Source organism: Primulina tabacum, chromosome 11 (assembly GCF_025594145.1).
Source record: "Primulina tabacum isolate GXHZ01 chromosome 11, ASM2559414v2, whole genome shotgun sequence".
NCBI lineage: Eukaryota > Viridiplantae > Streptophyta > Magnoliopsida > Lamiales > Gesneriaceae > Primulina > Primulina tabacum.
This window is the reverse complement of record NC_134560.1, coordinates 4,428,111-4,454,261: the sequence shown is the minus strand read 5'-3', so window position 1 is coordinate 4,454,261 and position 26,151 is coordinate 4,428,111. Positions and strand designations below refer to the sequence as shown.

General features: G+C 36.0%; 3 protein-coding genes across 5 annotated transcripts; 2 read left to right on the top strand and 1 right to left on the bottom strand.

Moving 5' to 3' along the window:
* Positions 1-2,571: 2,571 nt before the first annotated feature.
* LOC142519093 (endo-1,3;1,4-beta-D-glucanase-like) lies at positions 2,572-9,996 on the top strand. 2 transcript variants are annotated; one of them, XM_075621998.1, is made up of 8 exons: positions 2,572-2,842; positions 3,038-3,059; positions 8,548-8,674; positions 8,797-8,887; positions 8,976-9,065; positions 9,337-9,437; positions 9,628-9,795; positions 9,835-9,996. In XM_075621998.1, the coding sequence occupies exons 1-7, from the start codon at positions 2,695-2,697 to the stop codon at positions 9,766-9,768; spliced, it is 720 nt and encodes a 239-aa protein (XP_075478113.1). In that variant the 5' UTR covers positions 2,572-2,694; the 3' UTR covers positions 9,769-9,795; positions 9,835-9,996. The 2 variants fall into 2 exon arrangements, with proteins under 2 accessions (XP_075478113.1, XP_075478112.1); XM_075621997.1 differs by having other exon boundaries at positions 2,576-2,842; positions 9,628-9,996.
* A 2,230-nt stretch (positions 9,997-12,226) lies between these two features.
* Positions 12,227-15,120, top strand: LOC142517995 (uncharacterized). The gene is made up of 2 exons (XM_075620559.1): positions 12,227-14,445; positions 14,540-15,120. Exons 1-2 carry the CDS (start codon positions 12,367-12,369, stop codon positions 15,020-15,022), a joined length of 2,562 nt encoding a protein of 853 aa, XP_075476674.1. The 5' UTR covers positions 12,227-12,366; the 3' UTR covers positions 15,023-15,120.
* Positions 15,121-15,345: 225 nt separating this feature from the next.
* On the bottom strand, positions 15,346-25,959 carry LOC142517996 (uncharacterized). Of its 2 annotated transcripts, XM_075620562.1 has the most exons (15): positions 25,576-25,958; positions 24,018-24,099; positions 22,367-22,525; positions 22,186-22,289; positions 21,496-21,622; positions 21,027-21,121; positions 19,563-19,686; positions 19,351-19,431; positions 18,228-18,326; positions 17,251-17,409; positions 17,096-17,156; positions 16,926-16,996; positions 16,666-16,710; positions 16,311-16,484; positions 15,346-16,214 (listed from the first exon to the last, which is right to left on the bottom strand). In XM_075620562.1, the coding sequence occupies exons 3-15, from the start codon at positions 22,379-22,381 to the stop codon at positions 15,639-15,641; spliced, it is 1,731 nt and encodes a 576-aa protein (XP_075476677.1). In that variant the 5' UTR covers positions 22,382-22,525; positions 24,018-24,099; positions 25,576-25,958; the 3' UTR covers positions 15,346-15,638. The 2 variants fall into 2 exon arrangements, with proteins under 2 accessions (XP_075476677.1, XP_075476676.1); XM_075620561.1 differs by lacking the exon at positions 22,367-22,525 and having other exon boundaries at positions 25,576-25,959.
* Between the last annotated feature and the right edge of the window lie 192 nt (positions 25,960-26,151).

Here is a 26,151-nt window from a genome sequence, read left to right as displayed (position 1 = left end):
AACGAAAGGTGCAATCAACCAGAAAATTAAAATTATATATTGTAATTTAATCCAACATAAAGATGGTTTGATTATAAATTTGGGAGTACGTCTTTTACAAGACCGTCTCACGGATCTATATTCATGAGACGAGTCGAATCGACTTATATCTATCATGGAAAACAATATTTTTGACATAAAAAATAATATCTTCCCGTGAGTAGGGTCGAAGAGGAGATCTATTTCATAAAATTGATCAACGACACAGTCGGATTCCCCCGTCTTCAAAATCAAGGATAATAGTATCATTTCAGTCATATAATTTTGGGTTGTTCCATTCTTAGAAAATCGATTAGGAATTAATTAAAACCTCAATTAGTCTCTAATCGACCCAATTCTGAATACCATCATTTTTTTTTTGGGTTTTCAAGAAGTAGAGAGAGTGGTTAGGGTTAGGTGGAGATGAAGACATTTTGAAATCCCCATCAAAAGTTGGTCCTTGCATGATAGTGCTTTAGGTATGCATCATTACAAAGTTTCTATTTTTATTAATTATTATTAATTTTTAAAAATAATAAGTTTATATTTTTGTTACAACTTCTTTCCAGTGAAGCAAAACTATTATTTTATGGTGTGGCAGCTTTTTATTGTTGTTTTTAAAGAAGTCCATATCATGGGATTGGTTGGTGAACCATAGTAATTTAGTAAATGTTTTTGGTAATTGTGATTAGTTATAACTTTTTTTCCCCTAAAATAAACATGATACACACTCATATCCATATAACTTTCAAGTTTTCATCAACTCTAGAACAATGTCTTTTTTTAAATTTATTTATCAAAATAGGAAAAGTTCCAAACTCAGTATCAAATATTTTCAGTTAAAGTAGGCTCATTTTTAAATTCAAATCTTATATGGTTCATCTTACCAAGTGTCTTGTTGAAATAAATAGTATATAAATAGTTTTTTTTTTTTAAACGATAGAATTCTCAGCAGCTACTCTGTAATGCGCATGCATCGGATAAATACCAGACTAACGCGGTAACATATAAATCACGTTAGTCAGATAAACTAAATATCAAAGAAATACATCATCACTTCTTTGAGTATTATTATTATGTCAATAGTAAGAATAACTACGGTCCGTTCTCTCGTTTTTTTTTTAAGGAAATGCTTCAAGAGAATTTCTTTGGATGAAATTTTTAGTTCGGCTACTCGCATACATACATACATACGACTATCCTTTGAAGAGGTCGGCGTTGGTAAGATTCATTTGATCATAGATGTCACATACTTTTAAACTAGTTAAAGAATTTTTTTTTTTTAAAATTTAGAGAAATGGCTGGATATCTTCGATTTTTACGTAAATACAATCTTCATTGAACGTGATATCGATTTCTAATATCTTTTTCTCTCGATAATTAAACTTTTCCCCATATGACACATTTAGTAATTAAAAAAACACTAGTAACTAGCTAATTAAAGGATAAATCGGCAAGTTTCCATCAGATTAGGACATAAAACCTCACGTTCTTGTCTGGTATACGAAATCATCCATGATTTAAATATAGTGAACAAACAGCGCAAAGAAATTGGTATTAGGAGCAAACAAATGACATGAAGATTGATGCACTGCACCAGCAGAAGTGGGGGCATATTTCAACACTAATCGCCTTCCACAAATTTAAATCTTCTAGCATTATGATACGATCGAAACTACATTGACTCGATACCCTTACATCGGATGTGATACTAAATTTAGTCGACGATTCTAAGTCATATTGGAGTAAAAAAACTGTTTATTTAAGCTTGAGAGTAAGAAAAAAAGATATTATAATTTCGACATAATGATAGTTGATCGAGCCGACAATTAAACTCTTTGTCCTAAACAAGATGTAACAATCACTATTTTGAGATAATATCGTTACAAATATGAGAATCCACAAATCCTCTGTAAATTTCTTTTTCATGTTTAAAGATTTATTATAGAAAATGAAGTACTGTTTTATATATCTAGAAGTTTAAAATAAGCCAAATTTTTTGGTTTCTGAAGAAGTATTTTCTAAATATTTTTCTAACAACAATTTCTACATCCAAATATCAACATTTTTTTAAAAAAAAAAAGAAAACAAAAGAAAAGAAGAGAAAACGAACCAAGGTAAATTGGCCACTCTAGAGTAATAGTATCAAATACATTTTCTCAGTTTAGCCCATATTATTCTGTAGATAAAACTTTTTGCTGATCCCAAGCCCACACAACCACCCCAAATGGCAAATCATATCCGCTTAACTTTTTGCTGATCCCAAGCCCACACAACTACCCCAAATGGCAAATCATATCGAACTTAAACTCCCCAGCTAACTTTTGATCAGATGCGGACATGAAGGCAGACGGCATGGCATCATACTACATCTAAATATTGATGACAGACAACCTATTTTATTTTGTTTTGTTTTATTTTATTTTAAATGAAAGATCGGCGTGGAGCAGGACTTATTTTTTAAAATGTAAACGAAAACACCAGGAACGTGAATCATATGTTGTCTATTTGTCTTCACCAAAATAAAATATCCTAATTAATGTTCGGAATTTTTTTTTAAGATTTTTTGCACCCCACCATCCGAGGTCACCCAAAAACGCATTATAGATTGGGTAAAACCAAATATTTATTTGCTCGAGGAGAAGGAGAAGAGGAGAGGAGAAAAAAGATTAAAAAATGGCAGGGAAGCAGTGCTGTGAGAACCCACCAACTCTAGATTCCAGTAGCGGAATAGGCTATGTGAAAGAACTTGGAGGCCTCAACTGCTATATCAATGGCCCTGCTGATTCTAAGCTTTCAGTGGTATTAATTGCTGATGTTCATGGTATGTGCACTTTCTTGAAACTTTTTATCATGGGCTGCTGCAAAGTTTCAATTTTTCTTCTTGGATTTTATGGGTATAAATACAAATGTGCGATATGTATTCAGAATTCGTTTTTCTTTCTTTTTCAATCGTAAACGATAGTCTTGTAATTTAGTTTGTTCCCTCTTTTAATATTTCGCTCGTTGCTTTATGTAGGATATGAGGCTCCTAAATTGAGGTGCTGCTTCTCTCTATTACCCATTCGTCTCATTATTTAAAAAAAAAAACCTGAGATGTACCCTTTTTTATGCTTAATTCAGTATTAAGATCTGGTGTTTAATTAAAGATTTATGCAGTCCTTAATCCCTTTATCCATTAATATCTTGAAATGGAGGAAATGAGTGAATTGGGTTTTACGTCATCTGATATAAAAATGTATCAAATATATTAAGTTAATAGTTAGTTAGATAGTTAGATGACAGTTAATTGATTGTAAACACATTAGATAAATAGGGATGCTTGTAAACAACAAATCTACTTCTGCTCATTCTTTACGATCAATAAATGCACATTGATGCAAGCTTCATATCCTCATGTAATATGGTATCAGAGCATGAACTTCCGCACAAATTCATAGATTGAGATTGGTGCATTGATTTCTGGTACTTTCGTCTCGATTTTCTTTCTTCTTTTTCGCCTGGTAATTTTGAATTGAAGGATCCATGGCTCCTGGAAATTCATCCGAGGCTTCTCGCTCAATTGGTCAGTCTGCCATTGACGATCCCCTGAGCCCATATTTCTTGCATCACTCAGATAATCCAGGTCTCACCTTGGTATCACAGTCACTTACGGGAGACAACTATTCATCCTGGAGCAGAGCCATGAAAATTGCGCTTTCTGTCAAGAACAAGTTCGGTTTTGTTGACGGAACGATCATCAAACCGTCGGAGGCAGATTCAAATCTTCTGAATTTTTGGACTCGAAACAATAACATAGTAATTTCTTGGATCATGAATTCTGTATCCAAAGAAATTTCCGCAAGCGTTTTGTTCTCTGAGTCTGCGGCTAACATCTAGGAAGATCTCAAAGAACGATTTCAACAAAGCAACGGGCCCAGAATATTCCAATTGCGACGTGATCTAATCAACTTGCGTCAAGAACAGCAATCTGTAAGCGTATATTTTACGAAACTTAAAGCTCTTTGGGAAGAATTGAATAATTTCCGTCCAATGTGTGGCTGTGGTCGGTGCACTTGTGAGGGGGTTAAGAAGTTGGACGCACACTTTCAGATGGATTATGTCATGACCTTTCTTATGGGCCTCAATGATTCTTTTGCCCAAATTCGAAGTCAAGTTCTGTTACTTGACCCACTGCCCCCTATCAATCGTGTTTTCTCGTTGGTAGTTCAAGAAAAACGTCAAAGAGCAATTGGGTCCCAACTTCTAGCACATAACTCTCCAGGAAACATGGCATTTACACCAGGCAACATGGCATGTGCATTGAGGACTGATCAGTCACAAAAACAAGCTCATGTGCGAGGGCCAACAAGATTTCCCCGAGAACGACCTTTTTGCACTAAATGCAATGTCCATGGGCATACACTAGAGACATGTTATAAGATTCATGGGTATCCCCCAGGGTTTAAGTCTCGTGGAAACAACATCACTAGACCAAATATGGTCATTGCAAATCAGATTTCTGGATTACATGATTCATCGGGTAATAATAATGTCAATGTTGAGTCATCTCAGAATCTATTCCACAGTTTTAATACCGATCAATTGAACCAGTTAAAGATAATGTTTGATCAACATCTTTCTTCTATTGACAAACACACTGGGCATGAGACTGGATCAAATAATGCTCACACCACAGGTATGTGTTTATCTATCTTCTCCTTCGTATTGGGTTGTTGATTCTGGTGCATCAAGACACATTTGTTCCAATGCACGTTTGTTTAAATCGCTTCAACCAGTTATTGGGTCCACAGTTACTTTGCCTAATCACACAACGATCGAAGTTAAGTTCTATGGCGACGTTAGAATTGGTGATTCCTTAATTCTTGAGGATGTTTTGTTTATACCGGGCTTCAAGTTCAATCTATTATCTGTCAGTTCTCTTCTTACTACTGCTAAGTCAATGATCAGTTTTTATCATAACTCGTTCGTTATTCAGGAGGAAATGACGAGGAAGACGATTGGCAAGGGTAAGAAAATAGACGGACTCTATGTTCTTGACACAAGTTCAGGCATTCACAAGGCTACTGTCAATCAGATATCGATGGAAACATGGCATAGTCGCCTCGGACACCCGTCTGCTATAGTCTTGGATGCTCTAAAGGATCGCTTACACTGCAGTACACACAATTCTGATAAGTGTAAAACTTGCTTCATTTGTCCATTAGCTAAACAAAGAAGACTAACTTTTGTATCTCACAATAATATGTCTGCTTCTCCTTTCGATCTTGTGCATTGTGATATATGGGGGCCGTACCATGTTTCAACACAAAATAACCAACGTTATTTCTTAACGTTGGTAGATGATTGTACACGATTTACGTGGGTGTTTCTACTTCAACACAAGTCAGATGCACATAAGTTTGCGTCAAAGTTTTGCATTATGGTTGAAACTCAATTCCTCAAGAAAATCAAAGCTTTTCGAACTGACAACGCAAAAGAGCTTGCGTTCACAGAATTATTCCTTGAAAGGGGAATAATGCATCAACTCTCGTGTGTGCAAACACCACAACAAAACTCAGTAGTATAAAGGAAGCATCAGCATCTTCTTAATGTTGCTAGAGCTCTGTTCTTTCAATCGCATGTGCCTGCTAAGTTTTGGGGAGAATGTATATTGACAGCCACTTTCTTGATTAATCGAATACCATTTCCCACAACTCAAAAGAAGGCACCTTATGAACTCTTACACCAGAAACCATTTGACTACTCTTCATTGCGCACATTTGGCTGCCTCGCATTTGCTTCTACTCTTGCTGCCAATCGTGACAAGCTGTCACCCCGTGCTCGTGCTTGCGTTTTCCTGGGTTACCCTCCAGGTATTAAAGGTTATAGAATGCTTGACATCCAGAGCCAAGAAGTTTTTGTGTCTCGGGACGTCATATTTCATGAAGGCACATTCCCATTTATGTCAATTAATTCGCCTGTCAACATTGATCCATTTCCAAGTATGGTTCTGTCATTGGACTCACCAAACATAGACACCACCAATCCAACATCAGTTGAGGCTCCACAATTAACCGATTCAAGCACCGATTCTTCTTCATAGCTCCGTGCTCCTGATCAACCAGTAATGGTACCTCATCGAACATCATGCAGACATACACAACCTCCCTCGTATCTCCGTGATTATCATTGCAACTTAATGAAGTTGAATAATCCTTTGCCCTCTAAATCATCATATCCTTTGAGCTCTTATATTTCTTATGATTCACTGTCTCATCCATATCGCCACATGATACTCAATGTCTCTTCACAGTTTGAACCACAATATTTTCATCAAGCTGTCAATCTTCCCCAGTGGCAAGAAGCGATGCAGGATGAGCTAGACGCTATGGAAGCTAACAAAACATGGTCAGTTGTTCCACTACCTCCGGGGAAACATTCCATCGGATGTCGATGGGTTTACAAGATTAAATATGCATCAAATGGCTCGGTGGAAAGATACAAGGCCCGCCTTGTAGCCAAGGGGTTCACTCAACAGGAGGGTGTGGATTTCTTTGAAACATTTTCACCCGTGGCCAAGTTAGCCACTGTCAAAGTTTTATTAGCATTAGCAGCAAGTCAAAATTGGAACCTTGTTCAGTTGGACGTGAACAATGCCTTTCTCAATGGCGATCTATCGGAGGAAGTCTTTATGGATTTACCTCTTGGATACACCACACAAGTTCCACATAGCAATTCATCCCAGAAACTTGTGTGCAAACTTCATAAATCGATCTATGGCCTTCGTCAAGCTTCTAGGCAGTGGTATACCAAGTTTTCCCAAGCATTACTTAAATCCGGATTTGCCCAATCCCAATCTGATCATACGCTGTTCACAAAAGGAGCAGGACCCTCTTTCATTGCCTTGCTTGTATATGTGGATGATATTATTATTGCAGGGCCATCTCCGCATCTTATACAATCCTTAAAAACATTCCTTCAAGGACAGTTCAAACTCAAAGATTTAGGTTCCGTTAAATACTTTCTTGGTCTAGAAATAGCAAGGTCACAACAAGGTATTTGTCTCTCCCAGCGACACTATACTCTGAAGCTATTGGAGGATACCGGATTTCTCGCCAGCAAACCGGTTTCAACACCAATGGAACCACACATCTGCCTAAACAATACTGATGGTGAGCTGCTGGAGGACATCTCACAATATCGTCGTCTAATTGGACGACTTCTTTACCTCACAATATCGCGTCCGGACATTACGTTTGCCGTCCACAAACTTAGTCAGTATGTATCTCATCCCCGTACAACACATCTACAGGCTGTGCAACTCATTTTGCGTTATCTCAAATCAGCTCCTAGCCAAGGGATATTCTTCTCTGCATCATCGTCCACCCAATTGCGAGCATTCTCCGACGCTGATTGGGCCTCTTGTTCTGATACAAGAAAATCTGTGACAGACTATTGTGTTTTCCTGGGTGATTCCTTGATATCTTGGTAGGCAAAGAAGCAAGCCACCATATCCAGATCATCTACTGAAGCCGAGTATCGAGCTTTGGCCAGCACCACCAGTGAAATTTTATGGCTCATTCACCTACTGCGTGACTTCCATATATCGCCAACTTCTCCAGCAACCTTGTTTTGCGACAATCAATCAGCAATTCATATTGCCACTAATCCCGTTTTCCATGAAAGGACCAAGCACATCGAAATAGATTGCCACTTCGTTCGTGGACGAGTCCTAGATGGCTCTATCAAGCTACTACCCGTTCGTTCTAACTCCCAACTTGTAGACATGTTCACAAAACCACTATCATCTACTACCCTATCGACTTTACTTTCCAAGATGTCTATTAAAAACATTTATAGTACATCTTGAGGGGGGTATATCAAATATATTAAGTTAATAGTTAGTTAGATAGTTAGATGACAGTTAATTGATTGTAAACACATTAGATAAATAGGGATGCTTGTAAACAACAAATCTACTTCTGCTCATTCTTTACGATCAATAAATGCACATTGATGCAAGCTTCATATCCTCATGTAATAAAATGGCAAGTATCTCTATTTGACAAAACACGGGTAAACAGCCGTTGATCTTTTATATGGCAATTCGCGTTTTAGCATGTGCGGAGGGCTTAAATGCATTCCAAGCGTAGCGAAAACGATTGTTTTAGTGCCAATGAGGGGTGTCCGAATTGGCGGTGGACGTGAGCGTTTGACAAATGACAAGGAACATGATTCCCCTACCAACATTTTCCTGTGTTGGTCTGTCGCACACAACGTTTGTCATAAAAGATAGTTTGGCAAATGTTGAACAAAGACCATAAATGACTTTGATTTAAATTAGTGAAACTTGACGGAAAATTAAGGATAACATAAACTATTTGATATCAAGGAATTCAAGAAAATTCAACCAACTGCATACTATCTTATGTTTAGTTTGAAATAACTGCTTGCACAGCTACACTTTTGTTTAGCTGCTATGTTATTATATAAATTTAAAATCTTGAATTTCATACGGTACTCATATAGCTATGATCTGTCTTGAAGGAAACTTGCGGACAAAGTTGCTGAGGCTGGGTTTTATACCGTCGTCCCAGATTTTTTTAGGGGAGATCCATTTGTATCTGATAATGTTGATAGACCTATCTTTGTTTGGATTAAAGATCACGGGCCTGTGAGTTTTCATTTATTCCCGTTACATAATCAGTTAGCTGTCCTCTGAAAATTTACTTAATTATTGATTATCTGGCATTATCATGGCTTTTATCTCTAAATATTATAGCGTTGGCTTGATAGGGTCAAGGATTTGAGGATGCAAAGCCAGTTATTGAAGCTCTTAAAAGCAATGGCATAACCAAGATTGCTGCGGCAGGCTTCTGTTGGGGAGGTGAATTGGCTCCTATCCACTGTCTAAACTAACATTGCTCTTATTTCAACGTTGGAATTTGTAAAATCAACTCTTATTTTGGCTTCAGCCAAGGTGGTTGTGGAACTTGCGAAGTGCGAGTTTATACAAGCTGGAGTGCTGCTACATCCTTCTTTGGTAACTGTAGAAGATATGCAAGGTACTAAATTTTAAAGTTTCCAAGTATAGTGTAAGCTAATCAAAGACCTAATCGCAGGCATGAGAGGGGGGCAAACTGCAAAGTTACATTAATCAGTAAATTATACCTGAAACTTTCGTTATTATAAGTTTATACCTGGACTTTTTATCTCTCTTGAATATAATCCATTGTGGATCCGTATGTGTTATTTGGCTATCAGTGGTGAAACCAAACTGAAACACTTACACCAGTACTTGCTCCTTTATTTGAATCATGTTAAAATAATCCTCAGGAGTTAAGGTTCCGCTTTCGATTCTTGGAGCTGAGATCGACCAGATGTCTCCACCAGAGCTTGTGAAACAATTCGAAACTGCTTTGAAAGCTAAGCCTGAGGTGATCAACTCAGTTGGATTACACATTTCAATTTTACACTCACTTGTGAACACTTTCTTGATTTAAATTCAAATTTGTCTTCGTCAATCTTTACAAACCTGAGCTGAATGGTTTGTGTACCACTTGACTATCCGAAACAACGTTCAGTTATAATTGAAACACATGAAATAATGGTAATCTTTGTCTTCAGATCAACTGCTTCGTGAAGATATTTCCTGGAGTTGCGCATGGATGGTCTGTGAGGTACAAGGAAGAAGATGAGCATTCCGTGAAGAGTGCAGAAGAGGCGCACTCTGACATGTTGGATTGGTTTACCAAACATCTCAAGTGAATTGAAATTTTAACAAAGCATCTTATACAAGTCGGTGTTCTTTTCTATATTCTAAATTTGTAATGAACTAAGGATACCTGAACCAGTTTAATCAACAATTTGTTTGAATGAGTGGGATCTTCAGCTTATGGTTGATAATTTATTCTGTTCCCGACAGATAATCCAATATCTGACCCCGATATTGGAGATATATGAGTTTTCGGTTATGAATATGTTTTTGTTGTTGAATGATATTAGATGGATGAAACCAAGACAATTATTAGTATAAAATTGATCTTATTTTTCTAAGATAACGATGTTATAATAAATTATTTATAATATTTTTTTATTTTTTCTATAATGTTTAATTTACTAATTTTTTTTTTAATTTTTTTTATTGTTCTCGATAATTTAGTAAATATTTACATCTTATTCGAAATAATTCAAATTTGGAAAAAAAAAAACAATTATATATTGTAATATGATATTTTGGTAGGGTATGAATATTCAATCTTCCGACAGGTATGTAGATGATGATGAAATTGAATATCCGATGAGAATGAAGATGATGATGAATATAATAAATGATTGTTGCATCAATCTTTTCACGTACCGAGCTCGGGCCCGCGCCTGCATGACTGCACAATGGGCTCCTATAACAACTACTTCGTATTCGTCGTCGCTTTACGACAATGATTAACCCAAGTTATTATAAAAATCCATTGTAAGTCATTATAAACTCATTTTAAATATTTCAATCTAACATCTCTGGATTGGGCCGAGACGACAATTTAGCAATTATTATTTATTTTTTTTAAATAATTTATAATTTAATGTTCTTTAATTTGTTTAAATAGTAATAACATGAGAATGAATTGATATACAGTAATTAAGTAGCGATATTTTATAAATTATATTTGATGAAATAAAATAATTATTGTTAAATAATATTTTTTTAAAATATTTGGTGCAAGAACGTGACCGTGCACGTTGTGGACCATTATGTTTAAGAATCTATGACTAGTATGCTTTACGTCCGTAGCGTGATCTGTTATTGTATTAATTCGGAGTTTATCTACTACGTGTGAGTTTTTACGTCATAAAAAATATTAATGCATAAATTTGTTAAATATTTTATGCTAAAATATTTATAGAAAATATGTAATATAATATGTATATTAATCATTGTGTTTTTTCCAATATGTTACAAATTTTTATGTAAAGAATTTCCGCCAAACAAAGGTTCCTTAACTTTACCAGAAAGCGTGCAATACATATCCGCACGCGGTTGCGGACTTGCGGGTTTATATGTTATTATTTGTCGCCGGTGATTTCATCGGAAGAAATAATTTCAAAAAAACAATATCTGTTTGACGAATACATAAAAGTTGAAACTTAATTAAAAAAGTATTTTTTGTCAATTTTTTTTCTATAAAAAAACTAAACATTATTAATTCATGAATTGACCAATATAATCGAAGATTCCATATCACCGTATTAAAGTGAAAAGTAAATGGTATTATTGATCAAACATAAAAAAAAAAAAAAAAAACTTGATTTTTTCAAGGGAGAAAACAAAACATTATGAAATTGAAAATAGAACATTCAAATTGGGACGTAACAAATACTCTTGCGCCCGAAGAAAGCAACAAATTCCAACGAATAACAAAGCAAACTTTAACTTCACTGTTCACAAAAAAAGACTTGGAGGTATTTATTCAATCCTTGCAAGCCAAGACCAGCTAACTTGCCCTTCTTACACACATTGCAAAAACATTCAAAATGCAAAAAAATGATGCCTTAATCCCAAAAATTACTCAATATTCAACAATCAATTCGAAGAAATCTAATCGACGACTTATAGCTAACCTAATCCATGTTTATTTTAATCTAATCCAAGATTGACATTATCACCGTCATTATTATTATAATAGAGAAAGAGTACATAGGTGATCGATTGATTAACATTAATAATTATAGTATACAAATCCTAATCAACTTTTTCAAAAAAGAAAAAGAAAAAAGTGAGGAGGTCATATTTTATGGGCATTGGATCAATGACTTCAAAATTGATTCCTTTTATCCTTTAAAGTAATATTTTTTTAAAAAAATAAGGTCCAAATTCTTTTTTTGGGGCATGGAACACCAAAAATGACCGTCTTAGGAATCCAACCAAGAGTGGTTGAGAAACGAGGATGTAAAGGAAACAGGCTTTTGGCTCCAATATTATATATGTGTAAAAATCCAATTGGCACATTAAAATGTACAATTCTGTGAAAAGAATAGCATCGCCGAACAAAGACAAATGAATAAAAAAAAAATCTAACTTCCCAACAAAAAAAAAAGAAATAAAAACCCACGCAATCTAACTAATTTCTTTGTCCCTAAGCCATATATATATATATATATATATATATATATATATATATATTGTTTTGATATGTTTTACACGTGATATAAATAGTTAGGATGATAAATGTAAAGAAATAAGCAGCCTTTGAGAGACATGTTTGTGATAAAATGAAGCTAATGATCATATAGCCTACCTAACACTGCTTCATTCAAACAAGAACCTAGTACAAACTTCATATTATCTGCATCTTGCAACTCAAATATTCGATGGATCCTAAGCCATCACCTAAAGATGATGACAGCGTCCATCTGCCGATCTCTGAGCTTGAAAGAAAGCTCAGAGATGCAGAGATCGTTAGTCCCACAAGATTCGAGCCATGTACTTTTAGCGAGCTGGGTACACAAACCTGCAGCTCCGCAAATTCGGTGTCTGTAAACCGGCCGTCTATTCGAGCTCCTGAAAAAAAGCTTACGCTTTTTGCCCTCCGCCTTGCAGTGCTGGAAAAGGCAGCCTCAGGGATTGGGACTCTCAGTTTCATATGGGCTACGGTTGTTTTGCTCGGGGGTTTTGCCATAACTCTTGATAAAACAGACTTCTGGTTCATTACTGTGATATTGTTGATTGAAGCGGCTAGGATTTTTAGCAGAAGTCACGAGCTTGAATGGCAGCATCAGGCTACATGGTCCATCACCGATGCCGGGATCAGTAGTTTTCGTGCTCTAAAATTGAGCTCGAACCATATCATCGAAGCCGCAAAGACAGCCTGCAGACCGGTTGTTCCTTCAGGAAAGAAGAGCCAGCAGAATAGGGAGCTAGCATTGACAACTTGTCAGGCGAGCAGAAGGGATTGGGGTGTGAAAAAGATAACTAGTCGAACGTGGACAAATTCCGAGGTTCCTCTTATTCCTTATGGAAAATGGGTGTTCTATTCAAAAAATGTCAGCAAGCTTTTGTATTGGCTACAACTGGCGTCTGCCACAGCTTGTGTGGTTCTATCCCTGATAAAGCTTGTGCACCGGAACTATGGGGAAGTGGAGAAGAGTGATAGCGATAAAAGGAACCGGAAATCGGCTCTCATCATATTCTACTCATTGGCTTTGGCTGATGCATTGCTTTTTCTCTTGGAGAAAGCTTATTGGGAATGGAAAGTTAGTGTTCAGAAGATATTGGATCAGGTGAATAAGGAGTGTGAATTGGGTGAATCAGGTTTGATTTCGATTCGGAGATTTTTCTATGATGCCTATTCGAAATGTGTGAATGGAAGCATATTTGATGGCCTGAAAATGGACATGACTTCATTTGCTATGGAGTTGTTGGAATCCAGCTCCTCTGATGAGCAGCTGATTGGAGCACGAATCTTGAGAAAATTTTCGACCATTCCGTGTTTTTCTGAGGACACACTTCAGAAGATTGGGATCAATTTATCTGTTATGGAGAGGATGGTGGAAATGTTGAACTGGAAAGATCCTCAAGAAGAAGAGATCAGGTATTCTGCAGCCGAGATTTTAGCAAAATTGGCCGGTATAAAGCAAAACTCGCTACGAATTGCTGAAATTCCAGGTGCTCTGGAGTCAACGTCATGCCTGCTACATGTCAGCAGAAGCCACACTAAAGCTGCCGATGAAATCTCCGAGAAAAGGATAATCTTTGACGATGAAAACTATGGTTCTTGGACGTTCAATCACTTGGGGCTTCAGATTTTGAAGAAACTAGCTCGTGACCACGATGTCTGTGGAAAGATCGGCAACACGAGAGGTTTGCTGCCAAAGATTATCGAATTCACTCACGCAGATGAGCGGCTGCTGAAGAATCCAACTGCGGCACCGTCTCAAATTTTGACAGTGAAACGGTCATTGCAGGTTCTAAAGATGCTGTCCAGTACCTCGGGTGCTGCAGGCAATCAACTGAGGAAAGAGATATCAGAGATAGTATTCACAATTAGTTACATCCGTGATATATTAAGATATGGAGAAAAACAACCGGAGCTGCAAATATTGGGAATCGAAATTTTAACAAATCTTGCAATAGAAGATGAGGCAACAAAGATAATTGGAGGTACAGGTGGGATGCTTAAGGAACTGTTCAACATTTTCTTGAATGATGAATTACCGGCAAATCAAAGTAACGTACGAGCAGTTGCCGGAGAAGCATTAGCTATGTGGGCTTTGGAGAGTCAGGATACGTGCGAACGGATTCTTAAGTTAGGAATAAACGGGAATCTAATAAAAGCTCTGGAAGTTCCATTGCTTCGCATAAATGCAGCAAGAATCGTGCGAAATTTATGCGCCTATAGTGGAGAAGATTCATACCAGCAACTAAAGAATCTAACTGCTGCAGGGCCTATTGTAAGTATCTGTGTGGTGTGGTATTTTCTTCACTAGACTCTTTTAGTAAATACAGAACCGATTCTAAATTTGTAACTTCTCCTACTTACTACAGGTTCTTGAGGCCATAATGAAGGAGGAGGACAAATTGCAAGAAGTAATGACCGGAGCGGCAGGCTGTATTTTCAACCTCATGACATCTGAAGACTCGAAAATCATGCTTGAAAAAGCGGGATTAAGAGAATTCGACCTGGCTCGTCGCCTTTTCATGATTCTGAAGAAGTACCAGGATCCATCAATTAAAGTTCCAAGCATAAGAAGGTATGCAATAGAACTTGCAATATGGATGATGAGAGATGATTACACGAATACTCAAAGTTTTATCAGCTTGGGAATGGAGAGGGAGCTTAAGTCTGTACTAGAGACGACATCAGAGCTGGAGAGTTTCAACATTTTCTGTGGAGCCGTTGGCCTATGCCGCCACCGAATACCAATGCACTCATTGGTTGAAACAGCAATAAAAATGTCGGAAAATGAGCAAAAGAGCAATATTTTCCATGCAAAAGCACCCCGTGATACGAAGTCAGAACAGATGTAATAATCGCACAAGGATCCAACATTCTTTAATTGCTGGAGTATTTTACCATAGAAATCGAAGGGTATTCTATTTATTATCTACACCGGTGGATATGTTCCGATCGATGCACATCAAAGTATAAATTGAATTTTCAACACTTGTATTTCTTGATTATCTTGGAGTCGCATTATGCAGTATTCTTTATTGCACAACATAACAAGCTATAATACTTCAGCATATTTCAAGTTCAACTCCCCGTAGCATTTAATTCAATACATTAATGCAAGCTTGAAAAAATATTCGAGTACGTGAGATGTAATACTTTTGTGCATGTTGCGAATCACGAACGCTCAAATCCATCCCATTAACATAAATCAAATCAATGAGTTATACAACAAACTGGATCATATCTAAAGAGGAGCACGAAGAAAGATTCGTATGACAGAAACTATCAACTGTACAGAACCTGGGAAAGAATATTTGGTACACAGTTACAACAGCAGCAACAACATTTTAACCACAATCCTTCTATTTCATCGTGTTCCTTAGTATACTCCTCTAAAGACCAACTACTTCACAACACTACAATTTAACAGTACACTTTCAATATATGCATTCTTCAATCATGAACTAATAATCATCTGTTCCTGAAGAAATTGAGATCCCAACGGCGTAACAGGCCATCCATGATATTGCTTGTCGGGTTCTTCTCAACTTTAACAACGACTCTCGTCTGATCATTCACGTCGGCATCGAATGTACCCTGACTGCCTGATGTTTTATCACCACGAGATGTCACCCCAGTAGTTTCTTGTCCCATTGGATGCTGTGCAGCATCATTTCTTGCCCAGACATTTGAAAAATCGACAAAGTCACCACCAGGTAAATTACCATTACATGGTGATGTGTCGCTTGGAGAAGTTTCTTCCGTCTTTGGTGCTGAAATTGGAGTGCAAAACAGTGGAGATTCTAATACTGATTTGCTCCGTTTAGGAAGTGGCATCTGGGATGCTGGTTCGTGATCCTTGACAGTTGATGTGGTAATTGAGTCTGTTATTATGGAATCGCTCCAGTTAGAATCCCCTTGTTCATTCTTTAGTGCTGGTTCTGGTTTTGTTTCTGGTTCTGGGAGTTTATTACCACCGTTGGATGATGGTTGAGGGTGTGTAACCTCCAAGTCCTTCAGCGACTCAAGCACAGCTTCCATGAACATCTGAAAATTTGGCGAAAATCAACAAATAACATATCATTTCAAGGCGAAAAACATGTGGATCTAAGGAGATTGATCCCAAAAAAATTCGAATTTTACCCTTTCTTCTTCCTCCACGTTGCTTGGGAAATCTGATAAAGTATCGAGAGGATACTCAACATATTCATCATCATCAATTGACGCAGGCGCATGAGAACAATGGCTGCCATTGGCGAGTTCAAAGCTGATCATACTAGAAGATGATGGATGAGAATCAGATCCCCTACTTTCCACCTGGAGAGTACAGAGGATCGTGGTGAGTCAGATGCACTGAAGAACTGCATCTATTGCACAAAAATCAGAAAAGGTATCATTCTGGTACGTACATATTAAAGCACAACAAAAAGTGTTCCCGATATTTGAAATTATACCAGGGATGTCCAATTAATATTTGTGCTAAAATTTATAGAGATACCTGCGTATCAAGTTCATTATTTTTAGATGAAATATCAGCGGGAACCTGCATAAAACAAAAACAGCAATCAGCCATTTGCCACTGATTATTGCAGAAGAAAACCACAATATCTAGTGGTTCCCTACCCAAAAGCTTTGGCGTGGAGAATGAGCAAAAGGAAAAACCATATGAACATATTTCAAATAATTAATCTCTTTATGGTGCCAAGGTAACCCATCTTCCTTCCGCATTTGTCACTGTTTTAAAGAGATATATCTTACCACTATTGTACTCATAGGTCTCCTGGATCGAAGTTGTTTAATGGCATCCTCGGTGCTACTAGTTGTTGCACCTGAATAAAAATAAATTCAAGCAAGCGTGTCTATTTGAGAAAAGAGGAAAATAAGATTGAAAAGCACAAAAACCTGAGCAAAAAAATATGAGCGTTTACCAGAAGGTGAACCCACTAATTCATCAGAATATTCCGCATCACGAGAAGTGCTCAGACTATTCTGGAGATAATAAATGAACGTTGTGCTTTAGTCAGAGATTTATCCATTAGAAGACCGCCAAAATCAATAGTGTCAAAGAAAGAAATCAATTTACCTTCCCGAAGTAGTCTCTAGTCAAGTTATAAAATGCACTTTCTATTTCATCCTCTGGAGGTTGTAATACATTGTTGAAAAAAATACAAATCGAATCAAAGTAAAATTGAGGTCGGGGAGAATTGTGATCACCCTCAAATTTGATTATATTTTTGTCCCCCTGCAGATTTACGGATATAAGGGCATGGACACAAAAATAACACGAGATAATAGCACAAACATGTCGCATGAAAAACTTAGTATCATTACCGCTTATTAAATAACGAGAGAGAAAAATTCATCAAAATATTAAACGAGGAAAATTCAATCAGAGTTGGAAGACAGATCTTGCACAATAAGGAAAAGATTAGCCATCAGCTGGAGTGAAAGTGGTGAAGCATCCTATAACAGAAACACTTCTAATGGCACTGCGAATCTTAGTTAAATGAATTAGAGCATACATGAACGACCATGAGTTATTCTCAATCTTGTACTCGTGCCCTCATGGGCTTTCACCTGCGTCATTACTCACAGTATTCTCTCACTTCTGACAGTGTTTTTCGTCTTTTTTAACACTCGAACCCAGGATCTCTAGGCTTAAGTAACTAGGTTCCAAGAGTGTGAGTACCAATTGAGCGTAGCCCATAGTCGTTACAATACTTAAAGCTGGAGGTCATGTGTTCGAGTGTTGGGAAGACAAAAGAAACCATGGTCGTTATAGTAACAATAGTCATCCATGGTGAGACTCGTGTTTTTCTCACATTTGAAAAGGATAACTGAAAACATTATCCTTGTACCTAGTTTTGGACATACGCTGATTCGACAGGTTGAACAATCAAATTAAACTCCATTTGAAATGAAATGCATTTAATGAAGGGAAAAAATTATGGCATCTGCTTTCACAGGCTATTAAAAAATCATCTACCTTGGATATAGTTCATTTAATTTTGTGACAGGCAAATAGCATGGACAGACATGTATCAGTCTCAAAGAAATTACCATATAAGCATCAAATATCCGATCAGAATGATGGGGTTGTATGAAATCATCATCAACGGCATGACCAAAAAGAACTGGAACAAAGCAAGATTTTGCAACCTAGAAAATAAGCAAGTACTCAATTTCGTTAAAAAAAGTACACAAACAAGTGGTTGTACAAAGCAAGATTTTGCAACTTAGAAAATAAGCAAGTACTCAATTTCGTTAAAAAAAATACACAAACAAGTGGTTGTAACCTAAAGACCCAGAAAAATGGATAAAGAATCACCAGTCATAGAAACAAGTATCAGCTAAATAAACTTCAAAGAAAATATATTTTTTTCTTCATGGTTAGTCAACCCTAAAATGGTGTCACCATAATGGTCTCAGATGGAATCGCCTCTTTCGCCTTTACCAAAATTAAACTTTTATTTGATCATTCTGATGTGAGTCACTCGATCTGAATCCAAATAAACTTGGTCGTGCTTTGCAACCAAACTTAAGAAATACACACTACTGGTGACGACTAACAACCATGAATTAGAAAACTCGAATTTATAGTGTCTGGATGTTAAGTGACACAAGTCATCCTTCAACCGTGTATAAAATTGGCATGCTACCAATTTTTATGCATATCACTAGTACAGAATCAGAATTTCATGAAAAAGAAAGAAAATTATCTCCGCATGGAACAAAAAAATCACAAAATAATGTGTGTTCATGTATGTAAACACATGCACACCATGTACAATATTACTATCCATAAAAAATTAATTCGTGGAAATATATTTAAAAACCATGTTTATCGATAAATAAATAAGTAACCAAATCCAGCCCACACAGATATACAAGCAACAACTTATATACCACAAACAATTTTTTCTACACATAAATATGAGCATTGCTATTTATTATACACTTTGTTTTTAAAATTTCTCATATTCATGAAAGTGTTGAAAACTTGGGAAGATTTCCTACACCGTGATGTGTATAAAAACCAAGTGAAGCTACAATCTTAAGAGCATAATGAGGAAGTTGGAAGAAAGTCTATATGATTGGGTCAACGTACATGTAAATTAAAGAAATATAAGGAACATAAATATCTTAGGGTACACTCATGATCAAAGATAACAGTTCAGGATACCTTGATTGCATTGAGCTCCATTATGTCAAATTTTGCCTTTTTCTGAATAGCCCTACGCATATACTGGATTGCAAACTTAACCTGGAAATGAGAAAGTACAAAACTGTTTAACAAACAGTGGACTGGGCCCAAAGTAAAAGAATGGATAACAGACGATGACTCATGTTCATACAACATTGACCTGAAACTAGGTTGATAAATTGGTAGCTTACAGTGAATCTGGGAAGACGAACTTTGTAAGTATCAACCAATTCCATCATCAAGTCAACTAAATCAGAGAAGGGGCTGTCTAGCACCATTCCTGCTATGGAAGGATCCTCAACTCCATACATCAAGCTGAAAGAGTAGAATGTCATGTCTATTGAGTATTGGCATAGTCCTATAACCGACACAGAACATCTGCAAACTTGGAGCAAAATGATGCCCCGATAATCACACAATGTTTATGTCCCACCCCAAAAAAAAAAAATGTGTGCATACACAGCTAGAGAAGCTATCCTTTCTGTTTTTGCTCCTTCTAAGCAGTATGAAGAGAAAGCATTATTTATATGCCTTCGTACATAAGACATCAACACCCAGCTTTCAAGTTCACTGATATAAGGAATTCATGAAACAGTCCCGCCCGACTTTATTAGATATCCATCAAGTCTTATATTCCATATAAGCTTGTAGCTTGCAGCATATGTAATATCAGGTATTGGTTTTACACAGATACACAGAGACAGCTTCTAGAGAAGTTCCCTCCACCAAAGATAACTATTTAAAGCATAATTATTTGACAATGTATCCAAGCATGGCACACCTGCAATTCAAACCATTGTTCTAAAATGCGGACTTAACTGGTGCCTAAGTGGAATGTGTGAAGTGTGGGAAAAGTGTAACGATATGGCCAAAAACGGAAAAAGGAACCGTCAAGCCATAAGTTAACTATACTAAGAGTGTTTAGCATCCAATAAAAGTGTCCGCTTTTTAGTTTTAATATTAATATTACAATTTATGTTATTTAATAAAAAATATAAATGCAGGGTGGGTTGATGAATAAGAAGATGAAACAAAATAGTAATGCAAGATTGCTGAACAGTCAAATGATGAAGGATAAATTAGAGAGTTTACTACCAAATGATGCTAGTAATAAACAATATTGGATAGTTCAAGGCCTACGGCCTACCAAATGATGCTAGTAATAAACAATATTGGATAGTTCAAGGCTGTAATGATGAAGAACTTCATCAATACCTTACAACCTATAAAAGATATCAATGCTAAAGCAATTAGGGACTTCGACGAAAATGAATTTATATCGGAGACATGAAGATGATTTTGATGAAGAAAAGGTTATTTAATCCGACAAAAAAGTTAACTAATGCTCGGGCTTTTTTAGTATCAGGTATTATGGTAGGAAACTATTAATAATTACAATTTTGCGAATTTTGTATTTTTGAACTTGAAATGTTGTGAATTTAGTCTTAAATTTATTATGTTTATCCATAATTTTATCTATTGTTTGGCCTAAGATACAGAAAATTATATTAAATTTTAAAGTATCTATTTACGCTTAAGCTCCAACTAAGTATGTTTTAAGTCAGTAATATTAACGCTTGCTTGACCTCGACAATTCGCCACAGTGCTTTCTAGAACCTTGACTCTAACCGAGTGACAAGAATAGAGAAACTAACCTAGTAACAGCACCCATGGAGCGGCCCCATAAACCAATCAAGGAAACATTCCCATCCCCCCTTAGATATTTAACAACAGCTTGGAGATCATCCTTCTGCAGAGTGACCACCACATTGGATCATTAAAATACAGGACTAGAATCTAGCGATTACTGAAAGCTAGTAAAACATAGCTGGGATATATGGCATAGCATTTGAAATCAGACTGGAGAATAAAATCAAAAAATGAGCAGAGAAATTAATATGGACATATTTATTTTAACTTGAAGCTTTTGCAAGCTGCTAAAGATTTACAATTGATAGAAACTTTTTGCACTTCCAGGTTCCAAGTTATCAAGCATTTTTTTAATATCTCCTCCTGCGGAGTTATTTCTAGTGTCCAAGATTTCTTGACAGATGATGAACAGATGGGCATATCAACGGGGTCAGATAACATGTGATGGCAGGACATGAGGTAGTAACCACTTACTTCATTCCACCCCAGAGTGACGTGTTCTCCTCCAGAGAGTCCAGAACCAGAGAAATCAAGAGTAAAAACAGTAATATTTGACGGTAACAATATAATGGCAGCTTCACTGGCATCTGTGCGGCAACCACTGAAAAAATATGAAAGACACATATTAAACAAAAAATATGAGAGTGAACAATCTTAACTTCACATACCTAGGTCTTACGTATATTCAGCGTAGAAGCCTTACTTCCCTTGAATTACAGGGACATTGCAGCGCAGGTACATTTTATAATCATATTTCTCAAGCCCAATATTAAACATTAATATGTGGGTAATGACTGCATGCACATCACATGATACCGGAACTAGCTACTATATCAAAACAGACAGTCGCATGTACTAAGTGTAGAGAGAAAGGAAACAGGCTAGTCAAATTCACACTTGATGTGCAGCTTCGGTAGTTATCAAACCCTAATAAAGTGCAACCAATCTTGCCAGATGGTCAACTAAGGATAAAGAAACAGAAGAAAAACTAACAAAATAAAGATATCAATGACCAGAAATTTGATCCAAACATACCCAACAAGTTCTCAGGAATCACTCACTATTTTAAATATCATGGATTGCAACTCAACCACATGCAAGAATACTGATACAATAACTTCCAGGTCCAAACAGAGGTTTCTTCCACTAACCCGAATTACTGACCTATTTCCATGGCAGTAAATTACACAGGGTAGTGCATTTCCTTCAGGACTGACTATAGGCTTGTAATGGCTACATTGAAGAACATCTCCTCGGCTATTTATCACCTGAAAGATTAAAAAAATTTATATTGAAAAAATTATTTGTTAATCAAAGTTCGCACAAAATGAAAGAATTGCTCCACCTGCACAAGATCCATTTCCCATTACACATGTGGGTCTTTTTTCTACTAGTCCAATATTTTTGTAATTATCGTAATTCTTCAGCGGGTAAGATGTGACACTAAGATTTTCTACTACATATTTTGAGAGTGGCGCCAAAGACATACCTATTCAACTGATAGCTGCAAAATATCCCACGTTAACCGAGGACCTCACTCCCAAAAATGGAAAGACCAATATTAAATGAAGAACCAATTCAACAAATTTTTGCTTATACTGTTCAAAATATCTCTAACTCAAATTTTTGTCAATGTAAGTTGTCTATTACCAGAAATTCAAGCCTGTGGCCTAAAGAGAGCATTATGTAGAAAATCCATTTTTTCCAACACTATGCCACAATGCTTGATTCCACTGACAATATATTAGTAAAATGATGGGAGTCCGGTTATAGCTAGCGCAATTTGCGCTATGGTTGGCTAGCTTACCGGTGATTAATGGTCTAAAAGACTAAAAGTACCACACCAAAGACCAAGCAGCAATGGTGGTTCAAGACATTATTTAAAAACAGAAAGTGAAACACAGTACAACAATCGCTCTTTTATGCCAACAGCATTCTAACAGCTCTGTTTTGCTCTCAAGATGTGACGATAAGGATCTATAATATGAGGATAAATAAATTAAAAAATGTGATAACATAACTATTTTTAAATGCAATTGTTATAAAACTCGAGTCAAATGTTAGATGAGGCAAGGAAGCGGAGTTCTATCCTTCGCACCAAACAGTACTTAAAGGTATTAAACAAGGTATAAATAAACAATAAATAGAATAAAATTTAATGCTCCCAATAACTAATCCTACATAGTTGTCAAATGCGCAAAAAACTTAGCGAATCACACAACCAGCACTTCAGTGCACTCCAAAGCATGCGCCTTCCATGAAGTGCACGTTTTTTTGCGTTTTTTTGTGTTTCATAGAAAAACAGCTTTTTTATTTAAAAAATCTAACAGACGAGAAATCGCCAACTACAAGTATGATTTCTCCTATATTTATTAAAAATAGAGCAAGAGAAACCCTAATATATTGTTGTAGCCTTTGCCATTTGCCCTCACATTCAAATATTTGATACTTGTAAGATGAAAATGATGATGATTTAATATCTGATATCTCATGTTTCATATTTTTTAAAATGAATTGATTTTATTTTTATTTTTTACAATATTTTATTTATTGTGCATTACATGTGCTTTGCGCTTTAAGCCCCAGGATACCTGAGCGCTTACGCCTTGCGCTTTTGACAACTATGAATCCTACGCATATCATGTCCATTTTCTACTAAACAAATTTAGGACTTTAAATGAGCTTCAGGAATCCATTTTCAGGGCAACTAGATGTACAAGAAGGATTATAGATAGCAACTTGCAAGGTGTAAGAAAATGGACGACAAGATGTGCAAGAAAGATTATAGATATAGCAACTTACAAGGTGCAAAATTATCAGGTGTTCCTTTCTGATTCAACAGGATTTTAGTTATAAGAAACTTGAAAAACAACCCATTACAGTTGCAAAGATTGCAAAAAAAAAGAAAAAAGAAAAAAGAAAAAAAAAGAATTAGTGAGAGAATAAGACAGAAAAAGATAAGTGAATCCAAGTACTACACGTAAATAGTGTCTCACCTCCAAATCTTTCCTTTGGTACCACTTGCCTTTCAGCGTAAATTCTTGATCTAACAAATCATTTTTTGGATTGTATTCAGCTCTGTATTAAAAAAGCAGATAAATAACTGAATTTATTCTCATGGCTACAAAATCCAAAAAATGGGTTGAGAAAGCATGTCAAAAAATTCTCTAACATTTATCATGTTTTGTTTAAAAAGCAACAAAGACATCTCAATTTCTTAGCCATAAAAAAGTTGACTATTTTTCATAATGCATGTAGAGGAGATCTTGCGCATATCACGCTCAATTATTTTGTCTAGGTGCATCTTCATGACTTAGATTGTCTCATTAACTTGTTCCATCAAATTTAAATAACCAGTAAGCCAGACAGACCATAGTTAAGTCCACGACATGCATTTTTTTGCTCAATCTAGAGCAGAAATTTTAATATCACCAAGGCTTGTACAATGATGATTGAAGCATGTAGCGTGTTTTTATATCACAAGGAATAAGTTATTTTCTGTTAGCTAATAACCCTCAAGCATAATGTTCTAATTGTACCCTGCCAGAAAACAAATTGAAGGTTAGTCGGTATTACTCTTACTCATCAGTTCCCAGTCACGAGATGCGATGGTGAAAAAATATAATGGTGGATAAGCACAGCACTATATCTAGGCTCTTCTCACTTAGGAAAGTTCTCCCACATTTTATTAGGTGAAACTACATTCCAAGAAAGTTTTTATCCACCAACTATATATTCTAGTTTTTATCCACCAACTATATATTCTATTTTTAGTTCAATGGTTGATAGACTCAATCAAAAAACTATTCTGAGAATGCCAAATAAGGTATTTAGAGATTAAATGATGAATGACTTCCAACCAGTTAAGCACCGGCATGTCAGTTACATCACTAGGTTGAAAATTGTATCCTGTGATTGAATATTTTGAACTACATGACAACTCCTGTGAACACTTTAGCACCTTCAGAAACATTTCCTTAAATAAGCATACTAATTGCTGGCATAGCTCTCAGTAAAGTTCCTCAAATATAAGTAACTAAACTCTAGTCTAAATTGTGCGTTGTTCTTCTTCCAGTGTTAGTATCTCGACAAAACAGAATCTTTCCACCATGCCCACAAGTCATATAGCTCGCGAAAAGACAAGTAATCCATTTAAAATAATCGTCGAGACTTGAAATTCCAAAACTAAATAAGGAGACACAGAAAAAAGTTAGTATTATAGAATTTGAACCTAGCAATTCAGCAAGCAAAATTATCAAATGTAAACATTAAAGCACCAAATCCGAACAACATCAATAAAAAGTAGATCAAACCAATCAAACAACATATTAATATTAATATAACCAATCAAATACAAATAAAAAGTAGTTAATTTCAGCCAGACCCAGCAACATATAACATATTCTCAAAACCAACCTCTGATGTTTTTGAAAAAAGCCAAAAAAAAAAAAAACAAGCTTGACCAACAGATAAATAAATATATGCAGTGTAAATAAACCTAGACAGAGAGTTGAAAAGATAAGACGAAAGCAGTAAAGATTTGATTTTTCTCACCTGGGTGGTCTTATAATGAAGTTTATAAGCTGTTCCATGGGAAAGATTCAAGCAATCAAGATCTACCCTTTTCCCTTCTATTCTATATGGAAACTGGTCACTTTTCCCCACAAAATTTTCAAAAAGTTGTGCAAGTGAAAAATTGTTTTGCTCCGAACAAACAGAAACAACAAAATTAGAAGTTGCGGTATATGATTCGTAGTTTAGATTCAAAGAAAAAAGAGTGTGAAGGTTGAAAAGAAATAGCACTAGGAACGGGTCTTTGAATCTTTGGTGTTCTATTAGGAAAAGAGAAACGAATCAAATTGGAAACCGGCCCTTGTGATTTCTTACTTTGGTGGTCGTTTAATGCACCGTGAATCTGGATTTCGTTTCTTGAAACGAATTTTACTTTTATATTAAGAAATTTATTGTTCATTGATGATTAATAAATCTCTTCTTTTTTTAAAAGAAAAATATAATGGGCTGTCATTGAATTTGTATTATATTATGTGTTAACTTAATGATATATTGTTTTAATTAAATTATATTGATTGTGATATTTTGAAATAGTCTAAAAACACTCAACTCTAATAT

Coding starts and splice junctions, on each gene's coding strand:
- LOC142517996 (XM_075620561.1), bottom strand. CDS start 25,613: ATGGAACAGCTTATAAACTTCATTATAAGACCACCCAG. Junction 21,122..21,495: donor TCACTCTGGGGTGGAATGAA/GTAAGTGGTTAC, acceptor GTCACTCTGCAG/AAGGATGATCTCCAAGCTGT. Junction 19,432..19,562: donor TTCGTCTTCCCAGATTCACT/GTAAGCTACCAA, acceptor TCTCATTTCCAG/GTTAAGTTTGCAATCCAGTA.
- LOC142517995 (XM_075620559.1), top strand. CDS start 12,367: ATGGATCCTAAGCCATCACCTAAAGATGATGACAGCGTCCATCTGCCG. Junction 14,446..14,539: donor TAACTGCTGCAGGGCCTATT/GTAAGTATCTGT, acceptor TACTTACTACAG/GTTCTTGAGGCCATAATGAA.
- LOC142519093 (XM_075621998.1), top strand. CDS start 2,695: ATGGCAGGGAAGCAGTGCTGTGAGAACCCACCAACTCTAGATTCCAGT. Junction 3,060..8,547: donor TATGAGGCTCCTAAATTGAG/GTGCTGCTTCTC, acceptor TCTGTCTTGAAG/GAAACTTGCGGACAAAGTTG. Junction 8,675..8,796: donor GGATTAAAGATCACGGGCCT/GTGAGTTTTCAT, acceptor TTGGCTTGATAG/GGTCAAGGATTTGAGGATGC.